At 39.4% G+C, this 20,812-nt stretch overlaps 1 protein-coding gene across 6 annotated transcripts in view; it reads right to left on the reverse strand.

Annotated features, from left to right (window-relative positions):
* Positions 1-5,031: 5,031 nt before the first annotated feature.
* LOC123755804 (uncharacterized) overlaps positions 5,032-20,812 on the reverse strand; it is a 35,353-nt gene continuing 19,572 nt past the window's right edge. For 5 of the 6 annotated variants that reach the window (XM_069300099.1, XM_045738633.2, XM_045738631.2 and 2 more), the window contains exons 6-8: positions 20,514-20,582; positions 17,533-17,904; positions 5,032-9,456 (exon numbers count right to left, since the gene is read on the reverse strand). In XM_069300099.1, the coding sequence (XP_069156200.1) occupies positions 7,654-9,456; positions 17,533-17,904; positions 20,514-20,582 (2,244 nt within the window). In that variant the 3' untranslated portion in view covers positions 5,032-7,653. The remainder of the gene's footprint in view (positions 9,457-17,532; positions 17,905-20,513; positions 20,583-20,812) is intronic. The other variant, XM_069300100.1, reaches the window with a different exon arrangement.

Consider the following 20,812-nt stretch of genomic DNA (forward strand, 5'->3'; position numbering starts at 1 on the left):
TTTATGTGGTACCTAATCAAAAGCTTTGGCAAAATCTATGTATACTGCAACTATTTTCGAAGTCCTATTGAATAACTGGTTACCGTTTTTACCGTCAGTATCGAGGAATATCTAAAAGGTCCTAAATATCACTCAGGATGCCAATAAAAGAACACATTTTATATATATTTAGCCGAATTTACCAGAGCCACTATCTGTAGTAGCCTCGATGAGAGCAGTAAGCCAGTGGCTTGTCAATGGGGCCCCTCCATATTTGGCTTGATGAGCAACGTCAACGCCATCAGATTCAGCAAGGATTACACACACTCCAGTATAATAACAAATAACGAGATCAGTGACTCGTATGGACACTGGTAAAGCAATAAAACTATAAGTGGAGACTACTATTCAGATATTAAGAGTCTAGTGCGTGGGATTAACATGCAGCCTACCCAGAGAAGTGTGGCGTTTATGGTAGGAGGGAGGCCACGAGGGGAGGTCACATTATAAGTACGTATAAGTATGCAGTTTATCAGTAATATCAGACCAACGATTGCAACATTTTTGCCAGACGACCGCCAAATATGACCTTGACGGGGATAGGAAGCCGTCAGCTGTGGCTTCGGTGGGTAGGTGATTCCATAGGTTACACCCATGGGTGAAAAAGAATATTCTGTCTTGCACTGTGGCTTGATTGAATCAACTGTTGCCCTTGTGTCCGTTACATTTGACCTTTAAAAAAGTGTCCTAAATTAATATATTACAATTCCTTCAGTATTTCAGGGCCCCGGTAGTACAATCGTGTTCGTTCTCTCGCTTGAGAATTCCTGGGTTTGAATCCCGGACGGGACATAAGTAATTATCAAAAGAAGGTACCAAACCGGGAAGGTTATGTAGCACCGTCAAATGTCAAATGTGCGGAATAATCAGAGGGCGCTAAATATTACCAAGGATGCCAATATGAGAACAAAAACGCACAAGGCAAACGATATTAAAAGTATCCGATTCACCAAGAATTCTATCGAGGGACAAGTTACCGCGAGGGACGTTCAGAAAGCAAGACACGCTCGTCCTGGAAGTCAGGACATTCAACAAGGATATGCACGACCGTAAGAGGGACAACGCAATTTGGACAATAAGGAGCAGGGCAGCGCTCCATTAAGTGACCGCGAGTTAAGCGTGTATGGCCAATACGCAACCTCGCCAGAGTCGTTTTCCACCGCTGGTTACGGTGGTAGGAGGAAGGCCATGAGGACACACTACTCTTAAGAGAACAGAGAACACAGTTACCAGTACCAAACGACCATCAAACCTGCTAACCGGGTAAGGATGGAGGAACGAATAACTGGATAAAAGTCGGAATAAGGAATACCTTTACGGAATAACTGGATAAAAGTCGGAATAAGGAATACCTTTACGGGAGATGGAACAAGAGCGGACAGCTTCCCTAGCGGCAGTGTCCGCACGCTCATTTTAAAAAAAGACCAATATGGCTGGGAACCCAGGAAAACTTGACTGAATTTTATTTACCAGAAATAAGAAACAGCCAATGCTGAATCTCGACGACCACTGGATGGACCGGATTAAAGGACCCGAGAGCCATAGGGCACTACGAGAGTCAACGACAACCACAAAGGAAGATTGACGAGAAACCAGGAGACGAAGGGCAGAGAGAATAGCATAAAATTCAGCAGTGAAGATGCTAGTCTCCAGAGGTAGGCGACACACACAAGTGCGGTCAGGAAAAAACAACAGCAGCCTACACAGTCCGCAGACTTAGACCCATCAGTGAAGATGGAAACGGAGCAGGAGTACGAAGAAAAGTGCTCAAGGAAAAGGTGTTTCAGAACTGTAGGAGGGGTAAAAACTTTAGCGATGCAGGTCTACGATGTACAAAACTTCGGAAGGGGGACTCTACATGGGGCAAGGAAGGAACAATACGAGGAGAAACATTAGAAATATGAACTGAAAGAGAATCCTGTAAGCAAGATAACTGGACAGAAAGAGGGAGGTGGTGAAGAGGAACAGGAACCACAGGAGGGGGTAAAAGTTAAAGCACGACAGAGACGAGAGGAACAATGTTGAAAGGACCGCGCAAGATAGCGAAGACAGTAGCGATCACGGTGGTTCTGGAGAGACAGGAGGCCAGTGTCAGCATACAAGCTGAGGACGGGAGTCAAACGAAAGGCATCAGAGCTGAGGTGCAACCCAGTATGGTGCAAAGCACCAAGACGGCAAAGAGGAGGAGAAGCAGACGAGTAAGCAGGGCAACCATAATCAAGTTTAGACAAGACGAGAGAGGAATGTAAAGCGAGGAGTGTGCGCCTATCCACTCCCCAAGAAGTATGGGACACAAAACCTTGGAGGGTAAGGACCTTAGAGCATTCAATTCGGAGGCAAGAGATATGGGGGTGACAAAGACAAACGAGTGTCAAAGATTAACCCTAAAAGCTTAGCGGAATCCCTGTACACAAGGTGATGGCTATAAAGCGACAGAGGGACGAAGAACAACATGCTTCCGAGTAAAAGTCATAGTGCAAGTCTTAGGATGGGACATAAATGGTTGGACATGCTTCCTATCATCTAATGTCCCCGTCCACCTAGCAATAAATAGGTACCCAAGTGCTAGCTTGTGGGGTTGCACCCTGTCCTGACACAATGAATTACATTATAAATTTTAAAGGTCTCAAATGAGATCAGCCCCATCATGCCTGGTTTGTAGTGTTGTTACAGTTGACTTAGTTCTGGGACGATTTTTGTCACTTTACCTTTCTTTTGACCATTTGTGGAATTCACTCTTTCTTTGGAAGGCCTCGGTATCATTTTCGCTTCCCACTTTACTATAGATCTATCTTGGTATCATCTGTAAATTTTGATGTGGTTTGTAATATTCTTATCTATGTCAGTGATGTATATGACAGTGTTGGCCCCAAGATGAAACCTGGTAGTACTCCACTCACTATAAATGATAGGTTAGAACTCCCTTGATGGGAGATGGGTCAGGTACAAATGAACCTCAGCAGCAGTGTCTGCATGTTCATTCACAATAAGACTGAGCGTATAGTAAAGTTTGACTGTCTTGAATCTAGTAAAAAAAAAATAGAAACAGCCAGAATTGAATTCCGACCACCACAGGATAGAAAGGGTCAAGAGATTCTCGAGCCATCAAGGGCACTTAATTTAAGTCAACAATAAGAAAGGAACGTTGGCTGATGAACAGAGGAATGAAGACACGCTTACCATACACTGCAAAGCTAACAGATGCAATTGGTTACAGGCAAAGTGGCAAAAATTCCCAGGTAAAGTGCCCTTTGAATAACGCTTCTTAATCAGAAGGCAACATCACACGAGGTCTCTGGGACACACCGTATTCAAGATCCAATTATAAATATGGGTAGGGAAACGGAGCATTTCATAATGGATATCATGAGCCTGCTGCTGCTGCTGAGTGGCAGACTGAAATGAAGCAATAATTGTAATATCAAAATTGTGTGGTCAAGTCCAAAACTGCAATTCAAAGATTTTTTGGGCAAGGATACCAGGATGAACATGAGAACCAGTGCAAATAGCAAAGAATAGGTAGCCAACCTCATTAAAGACTGACATTCTCTCTTGCAATAACAGAACCTCTGATGCAACCTCTGGTATGAGTGTGTCAGCAAGCTTATGAATCTTCATCTAGAAAGGGAAGAAGGTTGTTAATATTGATAAGAGTGAAAAAGCTCTCCAACTACTGCATTGTGTTTTGCAGAACGAATGACCCTGTAGATCACTGCAATGGCTTTGAGCAAATAATTGATGATGCCATCTAGCCAACCCGTCCTCCTAAAAGCGTCACATTTGACATACTTTACCAAAGGCCAAAAACTGCTGTACTAGAAATTGACAATGTTCCATTTTCTGTTCAAATGTCCTCTGGTAGGTTAGGATAAGGCACTTAAGTATGACAGTTTCTTGATGTTGGGAACACTCTTGAGAATGGGCTGGTCCGGCAGTAGATGTGCTTCTTCCAGGCTGCAAGTTTGCCGCTAACAGCCCGAATTCCACAATGGAACATACTTGCTATCCATTGGAGGCATAGCACAGTATTGAGGAGTGGGCAGGTTTAAGTAAAGTTAGCTAAAAGGAAAAAGAAAACATGACAGGACATGCATAGAATTAAGGTAAAGATAGTAAAATCATTTTTTTCTGCAAGCACCAAAAAATAGGTGCCATCATATAGCACCAAATAAAATGGATAGAGGGGTGAAAAAATTAAGGGACAAGATAACGGAAAAGTGGTCACTTATGCTGGTCTTCAAGGACTTGCTATGCCAGGTCTAGATAAATGGAAGTAAAGAAAGAGAAAGTTGAAGATATAGTACAGGTACAGAGATGGAGATGTCAGTTCACCTGTATTTAAAGGGAACAAGAGAATTTAGAAAGCTGGGAGGGAGATACGGTAATGAGAACATACTAGTACAATATTTAGGAAAATACAAGTACAGTAGTTACATAGATGTTCAACATAAAAGTAGGAGGAAAAAAAAGAAACATCATTCTTGATTAAAAAAGCAGTGATAGAAAAACCATTAAAAGGCCAAGGTGACATTAAAAAATGTAAAAATATGAACAAGACCAGTGCCAATGCCAAGCATCAGTTTCTAGACACACATGGAAAAACCAGAGAGATTTTCCCTTTATATAAAATTTTTAGAGCTTTGGCTGGAAGACATGGACCAAAATAATGGAAAAAGGTGCGTGCCAAAATGGGCACCTTCAGTTGCCACAGAAAGGATGGGGGGAGAAAAGAAATATATTGCACTAAATGACAAGTGTAACTACTCCCTCACTACTACAAAGCAGCATCTGGGAGACAGAGCTATATGCAATCTTTTCATCCTTAATGGCTTGGACCCTTGATATCTCTATTCTTTTTTTTTTTTTAGCCAATGACATGCAATAGCATGCTCCAACTCTGCATTGTATACATGCTTTAATTATTTAATTAGTATCTACCATATTAAGAAGCGAGTTAATACCAGATTGTGGACAGCTCAATGAAAGACCAAATCTTATTACTTGATTTACTCACACGAGGAAGTACAACCGACTAGTTTCCTTGCTTCACAGGCACATACTATTTATCCCAGTTATCCAGAACTAGAAATTCACATTTCAAATGCATGAACCGTAAGGCGTAGTGATAACTTACAATTCACCTAAACAATCCAATTTACATGTTTATACTTTTAAATACAAAACTGTTTAGTATGTGAACAGTGTAATGATACTGTACTAGTTTTTATTTTTTCCATTATAAGTGTCTATAATGCCCTAATGTGTTGTAAATTGCTCCATTATCAAGAGTATAGTACTGTATATATCTTCTTAAGGCAATAAACCATTATACGTGGCAGTGTTTCAGTATAAATGCCCAAAAATTAAGATTGACATTTTCAAATTGACTGATTTACATTAACAACAACCACACTTCACTGTAATCACACTTACCACTATATTCTAAGGCTTGTAGGTTTCTCACAGGTCCTAATGTTAATTGAATAAAGTAAAATGCCTTTTACTCCAATATATGATAGACAAATTGACTGATAGAAATTTAACATACAACCAGCACTAAATTCCCCAAGCACCAGTGGGATATTTCCATATTAACACTACATCTTAAGGATTACTGCAGATTCTTCCAAGCATAACCTTAACCTACAGTAAGCATCAATTAAGCTTACACTGACTCACAACCAATAGGGAATATTAAAGGATGATATGCTTACAGTATAAATAGAAATAAATAAAATTTGGATAGATCTCTGCTTAAAACATATATAAAATAAAGGCAATATTGCACTGAAAATGTAATTAGGAGGGAAAGTAACACTAATGCAAATAAATGATATTTTTGACCATTGTAGACAGGTTGCAATTGTATGTATCAGCATGCATGATGCACACTTGAACTCCAATGCCTTGTATGCATACTTAAAAAAAAAATACAATATATTTCACATTAGTAAATATTTAATTTCTCACAAAAGTGAAGGCACACTGAATTTCCATAAAAGACAATAATACCTGCACTGTGTGTGTGTGTGTGTGTGTGTGTGTATATGTATGTATGTATGTATGTATGTATGTATGTATGTATGTATGTATGTATGTATGTGTGTGTGTGTGTGTACTCTAATCTAAGTGCAGCCCCCTTTACTTAACAAGCTGGATGAATTTACTATAAAACTTAAGTAAAAGTTAGCACTTTCCAATGACATAAAAAATTTTCCTAACAGCAGTTGGAAAACTTCACATATTGATACTATTAAATTCACAACCAGTATTTTTTTTACAATTTAAAAAATAAGGTAAAGTTTAAGTCTTTACCACTAGTAACTGATTTTTTAATATAAAATCACATTCCTTTCCAAACTCTCACACATATCTTTGGTTCCTTTGTCATCCACCATATATAAGAATATATCAAAAGTAGAACTTCCAATATCTCCAAAAACATTGAAAACCTTATTGCATTTGCTATAAAAAAAATCTTTATCAGCTAATAATCAGAAAAAAACCTATTTCAATAATTTTCTTTAAAATTTTCAGGGCAATGTCGGCCATCTCTTGTCAGGAATACAATCTTCAAGAGGAGATTTTGGAAATTCCAGTACAAAATGCCTATATGTACACAAACACTAAGAGGGAGAGCTGCACAAAACTCTTACTGCCTTAGTGGTAGCTTCCCTCCCTGGTCCAGTATCCTCCTTCACAAAAAGAATGTTTTTAATTTCATGTACTGGCAACATGAACAAATAACCCCCCCCCATCAAAAAAAAAAAACTTAAGAGGAAACTGACCTTTCTTAATATATCATTATGACAACATTGCTTCTTTCATACAACACTTTTTTTTTTTACAAATATTCCCAGTTTAATGCCATCACCACAGCAGAGTACATGCACACCTCTACTTTAAACATGGGAAAATGAGACTGAATGTCTACTTCGTTTTTATGTTGTTATAGCTGAAACTTAACAATTCATTATGTATAAATAGCTGTGTATGTCACTTTCGTGCAAGAGCAAAGATCTATTTACCATGTTTTGTGCTCTGAAACACATGATGATGATGATTCCAAGTGTATTTAAAAAATACAGTAATTTGCCCTTTACTGAAGTTTGCAATGTTTTACTAAATGAGAAAATGAGAATATCAAATTACTTTACAGAAATTTATTTTTCCAATTGTTCCTAAACTTGCTACTTTAGTTACCTTATCACATTAAGTAGTAACTGAGCAAACTAAATGAGAAATGCCTCCTAGTGACCAAACCATAGGTATTATTTTGTTATGATGTATAAAGACTTGCATTTTAACATACAAAGGGAGATAAAGGGTACACTGAGGCTGCCGAGACAGAAATTGGGAGGGAAGACTTTGGCACAAACACAAGAGCCACAAGTTATTCACAATGTCAACAACCACTGATTCCTAGTAATTCTGAAAGCACTTATAAAATGAACACAATATGCATAATGAAGACACCTTGTATTATGCTCTCAATGACTTTTAATGAAGTCATATCCTTGGTGTTCCTGACCAAAAGACTTTCCAGATAACATAACCTTAAGCACTGAACAAAGCAATGCCAAGCCAGCTATGACTGGCATTCTGTAGTGGACTTTAGGATTCATTCAAATTAGCAACTGCAGCAGTAGGATTATCTGTGTCAAGCAAGGGAGTGGAAGGTGGGGTCATGGGCACTGACACACAATGGTCATCTTGTAAAGGTGGCAACACACTAACATCTACCTCTGCATGAGAACCAAAACACTGTCTGGCAGACACTACCTGGTGAGGACTTGACTGAAGAACTGGCTTGGGAAATTTGTGTGGAGATGAAACTACTTTGCAAGGTGAAGAGATTTTGTATGAAGAACCTGAATTCGATACCTTACAACCATCGGTTTGCTTCTGCCCAGACAGTTTCTCGTATGTATTAGGGCTTACGCAATGAGCTGGAGCGTGCACTTTACGATCAAGACAAGGATTCATTTTGCTTATTGTAATATTACCATGATTTGGCCCAGAACACTGACTGTTGTTGCTGGATGAACTTGATATTACCTCACTGGATTTAACAGTCATGCTTTGAGGCTTGGGAATGGTTTTATTTTCAGGGCTCCATGGAGTGAAGGGCAGAGTTAAGCGGGGCTGAAAAGTCCCCGACACCTTTGATGCTACGGTTTGAGTTGGGGTCGAGTGGTGTGGTGTAGGAGTCGGGGTCAATGGCCACTGCATCACTACAGGAGAAGCCCACTGGTAACATGGTGTTGCTGTTCCCCCATACTGGTAATATGGCATCATTAACAAAGGTGCTTGGTTCATATACCCATAAGTCATCTGTTTGAGTCCACTCCCAGGGTATGGAGCCAGGTAAGGGCTCACTGACTGAGTTGAATTGCTCAAGGGACTGGTCGTCTTGTTGCTCGAAGTATTGGTTAAACTGGTGGTAAGGCTGTTGCTGTTGGGAACAGTTATCAAGCATGGGGATGTACCCTTGCCTTGAATTGTCGGAGTGTTGGTATGGGATGCTGTAATTAATGTGCCCGATGCTTGGGGGCATGCTGAGGATTGTGGATCTTGGGAAGACTGTTGTAGCTGGGCTCCTGCACACGGTAAAGTCTCTCTGAGTGTTGAATGACTCTGGTGTGGCAACCACATGGCCTTGTTGACGTTGTTGTGATTGTTGTCTGTTGTGTTCCTGGGGTTGAATGGACGAGTATGTGATGGAGTCAGAGGCCATCCAAGGGATGTCCATGATGGGGACATTAGTAGGTGAGATGCCTGTAGAGTTGTAGGACTGCCAGGAAGAGGTGTCATTCCTCCAGTATGATGAGGGCATGAGGTAGAATGTCCCAAATGGGACCCCCATCCTGCACTCTTCCCAACTGGTGTCACTGGTGGCCATTCCCCAGTCCCAGCAATGTTGTTGCTCTGCAAGCTGCTGCTGTTTTTGTTGTTGTTGTTGCTGCTGCTGTTGTTGGTGGTGGTGGTGGTGCTGTTGCTGCTGCTGTTGCTCATAACCTCCATGTAGCACCCAGGCACATGGAATGGGTGGCTGCCTACACCAATTGGACTTCCACTCTTCATTTGCATCTGATACAATGGTTTGTTGCTTTCTAGTTCTTGAACCTTCTGTGTTGCCCCCACTTGCATATTTTTCATATGGCTCACCAGTCCACAGTTCTTGTCTGTTTTGCTCTGTGAACTGTGGCAGCTGCTGTGAATTGTGCTGGTTGATGAAACCACAGAGTTGTTGGATATACTGATTTTGTTGGTGGTGGGGTTGCTGTTGCTGCTGCTGTCGCTGTCGCCGTTGCTGCTTCTGTTGTTGTGATGGCTCTGAACGTAAGAACCTGGGTGGGATGTTTGCAGGGTACTGGGAGGTGTTCCGTTGACGCTTCCCCCACCCACCTTGCTACCCTGCCACACATTACAAGTGGTCAACACAAACTTATTACTTTCCTTGGTAGAAAAAATTTAATATAATTTTTTTGATCTGAAAACAAAATTACATTTATTTTCTAAAATTCATAAAAGGTAACAACAACTTTTTATTTGAAAATAAAATGCCATCTGAAATTTTTAATAAACCTGAAGCACTTTCCTGCAAATAATTTTTGTCATTGCAACAATGAAAGTGGCAATTATTTCACACTAATATCTAAAATAGTAGTCAGAAATCTTTGAATGTAATGCTGCTTCTAAAGTGTATTACACGAACATTGAAATACCAGAAATATTCATGTAGGTAACCTCTTAAGAATGGAAGTTCTCTGAGAAAGATCAGAATAAAAAAGCAAAACACTTTATAAAGCATTTGTACTATGCTCAAGATCATATAAGCAAAAGAAATTACAGGATACAAATACAGAGCACAACTTAAACGTTTTCTTCGCCATACATTACACGAGATGAAGTATTTATCATCATCTCAAAATTAAGGGTTGCTGGATACTCTAAACTAATACCTGTACCAACATGCTAAACCACGAATACAAATGCTAAACAGATAACTAACAACATTCTTAACACTTTAGCGTTGCAATGATCCTAAAATGAGTCGTCCTATGTTTGTACCGTATTTCCATTTTTTTGGTGCGTGTGTATTGCAAATGAGCACAATGTTGGCAGAGCTTAACAGGGGACTAACCAGAGATCACCTCTTGCTAACCACCACCACTCAAGCATTAATAGCTCCTTGTGCCCCATCTTTCTGCTTTACAAAGTACTTGGTGGAAAATTGGAGATATTTATACTTTTTCTACAGCTATAGAAATTTATTGTGTGTGCCCATTTCCATTTCTTATATTTTGACTTATGTTTGAAGAAATACAAAAGAATGTTGAAATGTACATAAACATTCATAAAGTTTTGTCAAGCATTATTATTATCTATGTGCATATTTTTTTTTATTTTTGCATCAATATTCTACAACATTCATTTGTAAACACTGACTATTGAATGTACAGCTATACCTGAAAAAACAAAACGTTAGAATATGTATGTTTCAGGCATCACTGAGCAGAGTTTTGAGAAGCCCAGAATGTTTCCAGTTGGGTGCATGAAGAGTTGAACCACTAAAGTGTAAAGTCAGAGGATAAAAGAGGAGTGTAGTGTAATTAATAAAGAAAAACATCAAAAAGTGCAGAGACATGCTACCAAACAGGTACTGGAACAGAACAGTGCAACAGAAAATACGACTTTTCTTCTCTGGAAGAACAAAACATATGGGCGGGCATGATTACATTCTAGTGCATCAAGGTAAATAGAAAGATAAATGAGGAGGATTTCCATTACTAATGCTACATGAAAAAATCAGAGAACGTGCACTTACTGTAGGCATGCGTGAACACACAATGTACACACACACACGGTGTACATGCATGAATGTATGGTGTACACATATGGATGATGCACACACATGGTTAACCTATTTACAGTGGGCACACACGGCAATTTTTTATAAACATGCATAGGCATAATACACACATACAAACAGCAAGGGTTTGTATGTGTGTATTAAACATGAAATTAAATGCCTCTCTGGTAGGGCCTCCTCGGTGGCTCTCTGAGCTACCCACCTGGGAACTTCAGACCTATGTTAACACATTCGGCTCTAAGATACACAAGCACCTGCTGGAAGCCAGGACCAGAATTTGGCTCCCATTAATAGAGAAAAGTGAACCCTGACAGTACTACACCACAGTAATCAGAAGTAAAAAGCCACCAGAAAAACTAAGTGAAACAAAACATGCAAATGCATAGATAACATGAACGATGCTTATGCTTGTTAGTGGAAAGTAACTGCTAATTAACAACTATCTTACCAACAGATAGTAGCCCTGGCCACCCGAGGAGGCCACCGGCATGTGATTACTTGTTTTCTCTAGTTGCCACTGGTTTTGTCCCTGCCTTTGGTACAGGTTACTGTATCTTAAATGAGAAGGTTAGGGAGGGTATCCGTCAGGTTTTTTCCTTCTTTCATGGTTCTTCACCCTACATAGTGCAGCTTATGCCTCCCTTTGCAGTGTTTTCCCAGACAAGGGTACGGCATGGATGGGTTCGCAATTATTTCCCCACAACCGTGTTCCAGCCTGTTTGTACCAGATTGGTGCCAACTGCTTCTTACAGGTCTTGTTTATCAAGTGTTATGAAACCCTCCTCAGTTTGCTGCTGCTGCTGCTGTGCAGTTTTCTTGGGTGTTCCTTTGTTTTGGTTCACACTGATGGGCACCTTTTCTGTCTCTGCCACTCAGCCTGTTGGGTCAATTATTTCCCCCTCATCCTCCTTGTTGTGAGGTCTGTCATGTGGTCCTTGGTCTTGGCCGAGCCGCCTCCCCGGGCAGCAGCTTATCTGGCAGTGGCCTCATTATTACAGGACGGTGTTGTGTTTTTGTTTTCTGCAGCCTTGGTTAAGCTTGGACACCTCAGGTTTGGTGCCTTTACTGTTTATTGAAGTCAGGACACTTCTTGATGCACACTTTTTCAGGCATCTAAGCATTCCTTGTCCTTGGGGTCCATGACTATTGTGGGATGCAAGGACTTTCCTAGGGAAGTGCTCCTTTCTAACCTACCATGAAGATAGTTGAACATGTGAATCACCGCAATAATCTGTTTTAGTGGCATCTATTTTCTCTCGGGTGGGGTTAAGTGGGACGACTGTTGCTGAAAGCATCAGATCCTGCTTCAGGGGTCTGCTGTTTTAATGTTACCAAGGCCTCAGGTGTGGTGGAGAAGCCCAAGGGAGGTTCACAGGTGCCCTTTAAACCTTGGTGGTATCTAGTGCATGGTTCTGGGGGTTGTGAACTCTACATTGGATAGCTTTCCTAACTTCAGTCACAATTTCAGCTGGATTACTTTGTGGCTCCTCATGTACATTTCCAGGTTCTAATAGCAGCTGTGGATTCATCATCATTTTCTAGCTTTACATTGTCTTGGGTGTCTGTGGTGCAGATGGTTCAGTACCTGTTGGAGGACCACAAGTATGCTTTGATTGATCCAGCTTCTTTAGTTTGGGTACATTTTGCTGTCTTCATTGCAGTTTGGAGCCCGATCTTCCTCAGTTTTCTCTGGGAGTTTGGTGCACTTTGTCATTCCAAAGTGCTCATGTAGCTTGAGGTGGGGTTAATGTTTCATCCTTTGTGGCGCTTGCTGCCATTTTTGAATCGGCCCTGCCAAGAAAATGTTAATTCATTGCAGCTTCATGTTGAACTACCTTGCTTTAATATTTAATGGTCGCAGATCACAGCACTTACGACCTACTGATTTTGGTTTTATTTGTTTGGTGAATGCAAGTATGCTCCATTTACTGCTTTCTTCGAGAATATATTATGGCCAGAGGTTCTGGTGTTCCAATCAGAACATTCACTCCTGGTGAATGTTCCCCGGCAGCACTGGGAGTGAGGCATTTGGTCAGTTGACCCAGTACCAATTCCTTTGGGATTACTGGCATCACCCACTTCCTCCCACAATAAGGTACCATTTTGTTTTGCTTGTAGTGAATTAGCTCGGGAAGCTACCAAGGAGCGAGAGGCTCTACCAGAAATCCAACATTAGACGTAATAAAATTACTTTCTGGTTGGTCCCTCAATGGCTCCCCATTCCTGTCCTTCCCTTCGATGGAATTCAGGAGTTGTTACGTGGATGGCGCATGAACGAGGGAGCTGGATGGCTAGGGCTGTCATATGTTGACAATTACGTGTTGCAAGCTAGCACCACACAAGCATTTGCATGATCTATATCAGGGTTGCCAATATTGCCCATTCAGTTGCATGTTTGCTCTACATTTCTGGTGGTTTTTCCCTTCTGATTATTGGGGTGATCTAGTATCCCCAGGTTCCCCTTGTCTCTAATTAAGGGGGAGCCAGATTCCAGTTCTGACTTCCAGCAGGTGCTCATGTATACTAGAGCACGAGTGTGGTAACATGCGTCTGGAAGTTCCCAGGTGGGTAGCTCGGGGGAGCTACCGAGGAGACCCTACCAGAAATATGTATGGTATGTAAACGGTGTATTAAACATGCAAAAGCATGGTGTACGTACATTTATATATGGTACTGTACAGTATATTTTATGTTTGCATTTGAGTGACAAATTGTTATTGAAATTTAATGAATATAGGCACTTAAAAATCTAGAAATATGGACACATGTGAGAACCCACGACCTATAGGCAACATGTGCTCCAATGCATGTCTACTAATTTAACTAGACTTAAATATTAGTAGAAATGAATGGATGATACACTTGTGAAGACAATGTCCCAAGGTTTTGTGATAGAAGATAAAGGCCAGGAGGCAGCAAAGGGGAAGGGGGGGGGGGGGCAATGAAGGGGGGGAGGCCATGAATGGGATTGACAAAGGGGGTAACCTGGAGTATACCTGGCATGGGTTTTGGAAATTTTTCTATTCCCCAAATTTGGCTAGGGCCCAGGCTCGACTTGTGATAACTCCACACACAGGCTGGTGCTTGGAGGTGGCTTGCAGGGCTACATATTCACTACAACCTGTTTGGTCCAGCACTTCTTGCAAGAGTTTTTTTTATTGAACTTGTCCACTTTTGTACTGGTAACATTTTGTGTTTGCTGGGAGGATGTTGAATAGCTATGGACATCTGATGTGCCTATGGTACCTCTACTCTTCACTAGGTCTGTTCTTCATTTCCTACTATATTGCTTGTTGCAGTATATTTTGCTGTGCATATTAGGAACCTGGCCTTCCAGTGCCTTCCATGTGTATATTATGTAATACCTCTCATCTACTTTCTAGAGAGCACATTGAGATTTTTGTGACGATTCCAATAATTTAGGAGCTTTATTGTGTGTATGCATGCCATATATTTTCTCAGTATTCCCTCTATTTCAGAAATCTCTCCTGCTTTGAATGAGTAAGTAAACAACAAGCCGTGTTCAAAACATGAGACCTCAGGTGATTTCAATAGTAGGAACAGTGTAGTGGAACCCCTGGATTTGAAAGTTCCCATAATCCATTCTATCATTTTCCTGGTTGATGCTATATTTGCTTTGTTACACACACTAAATGCTAGGTCGTCTTACATTATCCCACCACTTTACATGCTGTGTTTCTTCTATGAGGAGATCTTTGTGTATTGTATTTTTTTTTTTTTTTTAATTTTAGCTCATTTTTACCATACCTAGGTACTGTACTGTATTGTATCTGGAAATTATTTCTGTTAACATGTTATTTTCCATTGCCCAATTGAAACTTTTATTTAGCATTTTATCAGCTTTCAGTTTTTCCAATATCTTCTATAGAAGTCATTTTTATGCAGATCTTTATTTTTATATTGCCTGCAAAGGATGGCATGAAGCTGTGACTTCTATTTGAGTCTGTACATTACCTTGCATTGCATTGATTTACCCGATACAAATGAGAAAAAGCAGTGATTCGAGGACTGTGCCATAGGGTACAAAGCTTTTCACTGGGCATAGACTATTTTGTTCGACTCTCTTTGAAACAAAATTTGAATATCCATTTCAGTACTTGACCCGTTGTTCCTATTAATCTCATTTTATGAACTCATTCCATGGTAACATTTATCACATGTATTTGCAAAGTTCATGTATACAACATCTGTTTTTGGTTTTCTTACAATGCTGCCGAGATTTTGTCACAGTCCCGAGTAACTGGGAAAGACAGGACTTTCCCGCTCTAAAGTTTTAAAATATGTGCCTTTATTTGGCAAACAATTTGATACCAAAATGAAACACACAACACAAAAATTTTTGTTATTAAACTGGACAAGTCTATGCATTAGTCTGTAGGTGTCCCAATTGGTGCTCGTTCACGGGTAACTTGGCCAACTTTAGGCTTTGCTGTGGGGAGTCACGGCAGGCTTTTGGACCTTGTATGCATATACCCCCTGTAGGGAATTCTATTGTGAACATAAGGATACCAAAACAAACGACGTAGCACGAGAATTAAGGTGAGAAAACTGAAACAAGTGCACGCTTTTCGGTGTCACCGCATGCTCGCCCACACCCAACGGAGCATGAGGTCATGTCTGTGGCACACGATAGTGTTAATGACCCCGGTTATTTTTTCATTGTCTAAAGAGTGGCTGAGCAAAAAAATATTTTAGATTCCAAATAGTTCTCTGACCTGTGATCGGTTATTTCGAGGTCAATTTCCTCAATGTTTCCACCATGTTTTCTAGATAATTAAGGCAATTCTATCTTTGTTTATCTGTTTTGTGAATTCCACCCTTTGCATCTTGCAGTTTGTATATTCAAATAATAACAAGGTTTATGTTTTGTACTTTGAATCTAAGCACATCTTCCACCTCATTTGTAGAGTTTAAGAGCTATGTGGATACCCTGTCACACCTATATAAACTGTATTTTGGGATCCAGATTTCACTGTCCATGTAATCTCCTGTATGGGATTCTGAGAATGCTCCAAAGTGGAATTTGATTATTAGGCCATTTATGAACAGCTATTTCTAGATGTTGATGTAGCAGATGATGGGAAATAGAAGGGGGGGGGGGGGGGGGAGTAAAAGAAAAGGAGGGAGAGGACAGCAGATGAAGATCAACACGCTACACAAGTAGCAGCAATGAATAGGAGTGAAAGCACATGTCAGGAGGAAAATGATATTTTGCTGGGAGGGGGGAGGGGGGGACAATTCAAACTGAGTACTTAATATCTAACAATATGAAACTATGAAGTACTACTTGGAATAAAATTCCTAGTTTGACTGTACCAGTGTCCAGTGATGCTGCCATATGAACAATTATTATTACAGAGTAGGCAACTAATATGCCCTCGTCAATAACTACTAAATTCTATTTTACAGTATTTTTGGTCTTGTTTCTATTTTATGTAAGCCTCTTCTATGAGCAAGTACCACCCCACCTCCAAGTGGGAATAGGGGTAATAATAATAATGGTGAATGTAGATTTTTTTTGTTGTTTAATGTGGTATGCAAAATCTTTCAAGCTACTGGATAGAAATTACATTTCATACTATTAAATTTTATGAGCAGACAAGCTAGCACACATGAATGCTAATCTAAAGGGATATTCTGATCTTATTGTGCTTATTAAAGTACCCTTTTAATAGATTGAATAATTGGGCTAGTTTGTCCTACATAAGGTAATTAAAATTTTAAGTACATCTGGCAACTAATAAACTGTTTTAATTATTACTGTAGATCACTAAATATTTCAGTCTACATATACAGTATTTCGAGATGCCATGTAAGGCATAATCAACCACTTAAATCTTTTGCCACTCATAACCTTCTGGTAATGATAATTAACACAAAAAAAATTAATTTGGTCAGCAGAAATGAAGTTCTCTGGAGATCCAGCTCTCTTCACCACCCACCAAACACCCTCCCCTCACCGATAATTCCAGCCATGTGTGCTAAGAAGCCACAAGGGCATGAGGCATCCTGATCTCATTTTATTTTATACCAGTTTCTTAATGTAGAACACCAAATGACCTTTAAAGCTCCCCCTCCCCCCTGTTTATACCCATTCAGTATATACTATTTTTAATGGCAGTACTGTATTAAAACACCTTTAACATTTTTCTTCATTCAAATTATATAATTACAGATGTACAATATTCTTACCACAATTTTCATCAACAGATTAATGGACGCTTTTGCAAAATAATAGGGAAGAAAATAGGGATGGCTGATGGTGTGTTAAAGATACCAAAACAAAAATTTCATACAAAACTTAGGTGCAAGAGGTTTAGCAGAGTAATCCAACCTGCTGAATCTATAATTTGTTTCAAAATTTAGGAAAAATATTAGATGTGAACTACTAAATTACTGGTTAGCAGTTAAGCGTTTATGAAAATGCAAGGATTATGTGAAAGGCTCGAACCAATAACCCGATTAGCTACACAAATAACTACGCGTATGCAAGATGTGCAAATAAAGTTAATCTTAGGCTTTGGCAGACTTGTTAATAACTTTCTAACATGGGTAAACAAAATTGTTAGACAATAGGACAATAATTAGTATCTTACCTCAGCTGTATTATTATTCTTGTCCAATGACAATGTGGTCTTTGGGACAACTGTGGGAATGCTTTTAGACTTCCCACACAGTGTGGATTTTGAAGCCAAAGAGAGGGGCTTGATCTGCAGCAGAGTGTCGTGTGTTCTAACGCTTTTAGTGATAGTGGAGGTAGTAGCTGTGGTTTTAGTGGAAGTGGAGGAGGTAGTAGTGAATGCGGTACAAACAGCGGTGGTGGTAGTAGCGGTAGTGGGTGTGGAGGGGCAGGCCAGGGTGATAGGAGTGGAGGCGAGGGGTGAGCTTCCCAGAACAGAAGCCGTGGCAAATTCCCCTTGAGCTTGGCTGCTGGGCTCTACCGAACACTGCTGGGGACCACACTCAGGCTGAAAGAAATCACCAATTTAAAATTTGTCCCATTAAATTTTGCCCTTTTTATTACAATGAACTACCACATGTAAAACACAACCTCAGTATTTGGTCTAATTGGTCTACAAGAATAATTTACCTACTAAAGGGAATTAGACTTTTTAAGTCTAGTCATTGAACATTGATAGAAATAAATATATTTGTGACACTAATATGTACACAATATTCTTTGAACAATAAAACATTTTTGCTATTATCACAGCATATTCACATTATAACATTCTAATGTTTATGCACCATTACAAACCACTAAGCAATTTTGGTGGGTGATAATGACATAACCATTGATCCAAGCTCAGCCTAAACCCTGCTAAAGTATTTTGCACCTAATTGTAACTGCACATATTGAATGTATTTCATTTTATAATTTTAGTACTTTTACCATAGGTTTTGCAGGCAATGCACTGGGCTGTCAATATTATCTATACCACAATGTACAGTATAGCACATCAGTATGTGCAGATATATTATTGTCACTAATATATGCACCACAATATTAGAACAAACAACGTTTTTGCTGCTATCGCACTGTATTCACATGTCATTCACTGTATTCCCAAGATGGCATCTTTGAGAAAATTAAAATACTGGAAGTCTAAGAAGGTAGATGCGTATTCCGTGTACCCGCGGAGTTTTAAATCTTACGCTATGCCTAAAATGTACCTTGTTCGACACATGCACCACCAATAAAACACTGGCTAATATGCATAGTTGAAGGGTTAGAAATTCAAGACTACATTTGCAATGTAAATTTATAATTTGACTAACATATGTTTTAAACTATTATACTACTAAACATATACCAACTTAAAATAGCTTAAGTAACCAGGATGAGTCTTCACTATAAACATGACTTACCTTATCTTCCTACTTAATTACCAATAACCTAGTAATCATGCAAATACTAATCATTAAGACTGAAGTAAAAGTCTTTCAAAGCCATTTCACTGGCTACTGTTAAAGCAATGATTTTCTGTATATATTGCTTTGCTCTTAAAACTGAACAAAAGAGGCATGAAAGACCTTCAGTGCAGTAGGTAACCATCTCTTAACAATAATAAAAGCCAGTGCCACACATCAAGAAAGCAAAAATGACAAGCATAAAATTAAAGGATGCAACCAAAATACAGAAAATTACCAAATAAAGACGCACAAATGTATCTTTTTTTTTTTAACTAGCAGCTACGTCAAAATTTGAAAACTGCAATTGCCCCACCAAAATCTATTGCCATATCTTGCAAAGAAATTAATCCCTTCACCATGCAGCATGTCTATAGACAGTGCTGTATTGTATATTTTTAACACAACCTGTGACACACACATTTAGTTTAATGTGACAGTTGTATACCATTTGGTTCCAGCCATGAGCAACAACAAAAGGGAGTTACACTGTCATGATCTTCATACAAAACAAAACTCATCCTAGGTTAGCCCCAACACTGCACACCCTATGCATACGTTATCTGGCGAGCCAAGAAACAGGTAAATTAATGGAAAAGGGACATTCAGACCACTACTCAGAATACCTTGTCAAACCAACAGTGATTATGACATATTTGATATTTTCCAAGTGAAAATATATATGCAAGTTGCGTGTGGGGACAGATCATTTGGAGCCTATAAGATGAAAATAGTCTTTCATTAATATGAGTATCACAGTGGACGTCTATGGACCATTTTGAAATGTCTATACAACTTTGCTTTTACTGTTTGATTAGCAATACTTTATGCCACTTTATAAAGGGTTCTCATGTTTATCATTTTTTTTTCTATAAAGGGCAAAAACCCACTCTGTGAATGGAATAATTTGTTGTAAATTTAAATATTTAAAATACTGCACAAAATTTACAAAAACAGCGTAAGCAAACTGCACATTTGGAATATTAAGAAGCCATGCAAGCATGCTGATGATCACAGAGCATAAAGTCAATCACAAATACCAGGCTAAGCAAATGCCATAAGCAAACTTTCAAACCATCAGTTGGGATCCTCACAATGTTGGAAATAGGGACTGCTCAATAGGTTCTGTCAGGTACGATGTAGGTTGGTGAGGCTTGTGTGTACATTCCATCACTGGATATGTAACTGCCAGCAGGCTGCTGCATTTAGGAAAAATTAAAAATACAAATCTTCAGTTAAAAAATTAGCAACCGCTATTTATCTAGCCCCATTTATAGAAACTGTCAACAATTTATGCATTCCCCTAAAAAGCTTCACATTATTGTGAAAATACGTAATGTGTACTAATTTGGATCTTGCCTTTGACAACCAAATGATTTGCAAAAATTTTTATGTTAAGTATTGTAATTACAAAAATTACAGAGCTTGCTTGTATGTGAAGCTGCAAGAAGAAGGTGCTGCCAATAGGTAAAGAGAGAGGGCCAGCTACCCCAACCCCTCTGGATCCCACTACTCTCTTTGTTTTTCCCCTTTGACAATTATAGGTAGCTTCAAATATCTAAAGCCAAGTTACTTTGATCCCTTTCTACCTACAGTAGTGCTTATATTGAGGAACAATCACTAGAGTTATCTCAATCATTATTACTGATAATATTAATACTCCTACCTGAGCATAAGAAAGTGGAGTTATCCATCTCCACTGTGGTGCCGCTCCCCACTGTGGCTGAACTGTTTGCTGAAAATTATGAAGTGGATGTATTTCAAGATATTAAAATTGTATGCATGTATAAATTAACCACCAACACCTCCCCCTCTTGACAGTTCACTAGAACCTCCATTATTCAAATTGTTTTCTGAATTCTTGGATTATTCTGACAGTACAGTAATACTATCTGGTTTTCCTTCCCCATAAGCTAAGAAAAGACTGCCACCCAGCAAATACTATCAAATATTTCCTTGCCTAAC

The sequence above is a fragment of the Procambarus clarkii genome, chromosome 43, assembly GCF_040958095.1.
Source record: "Procambarus clarkii isolate CNS0578487 chromosome 43, FALCON_Pclarkii_2.0, whole genome shotgun sequence".
Classification (NCBI taxonomy): Eukaryota; Metazoa; Arthropoda; class Malacostraca; order Decapoda; family Cambaridae; genus Procambarus; species Procambarus clarkii.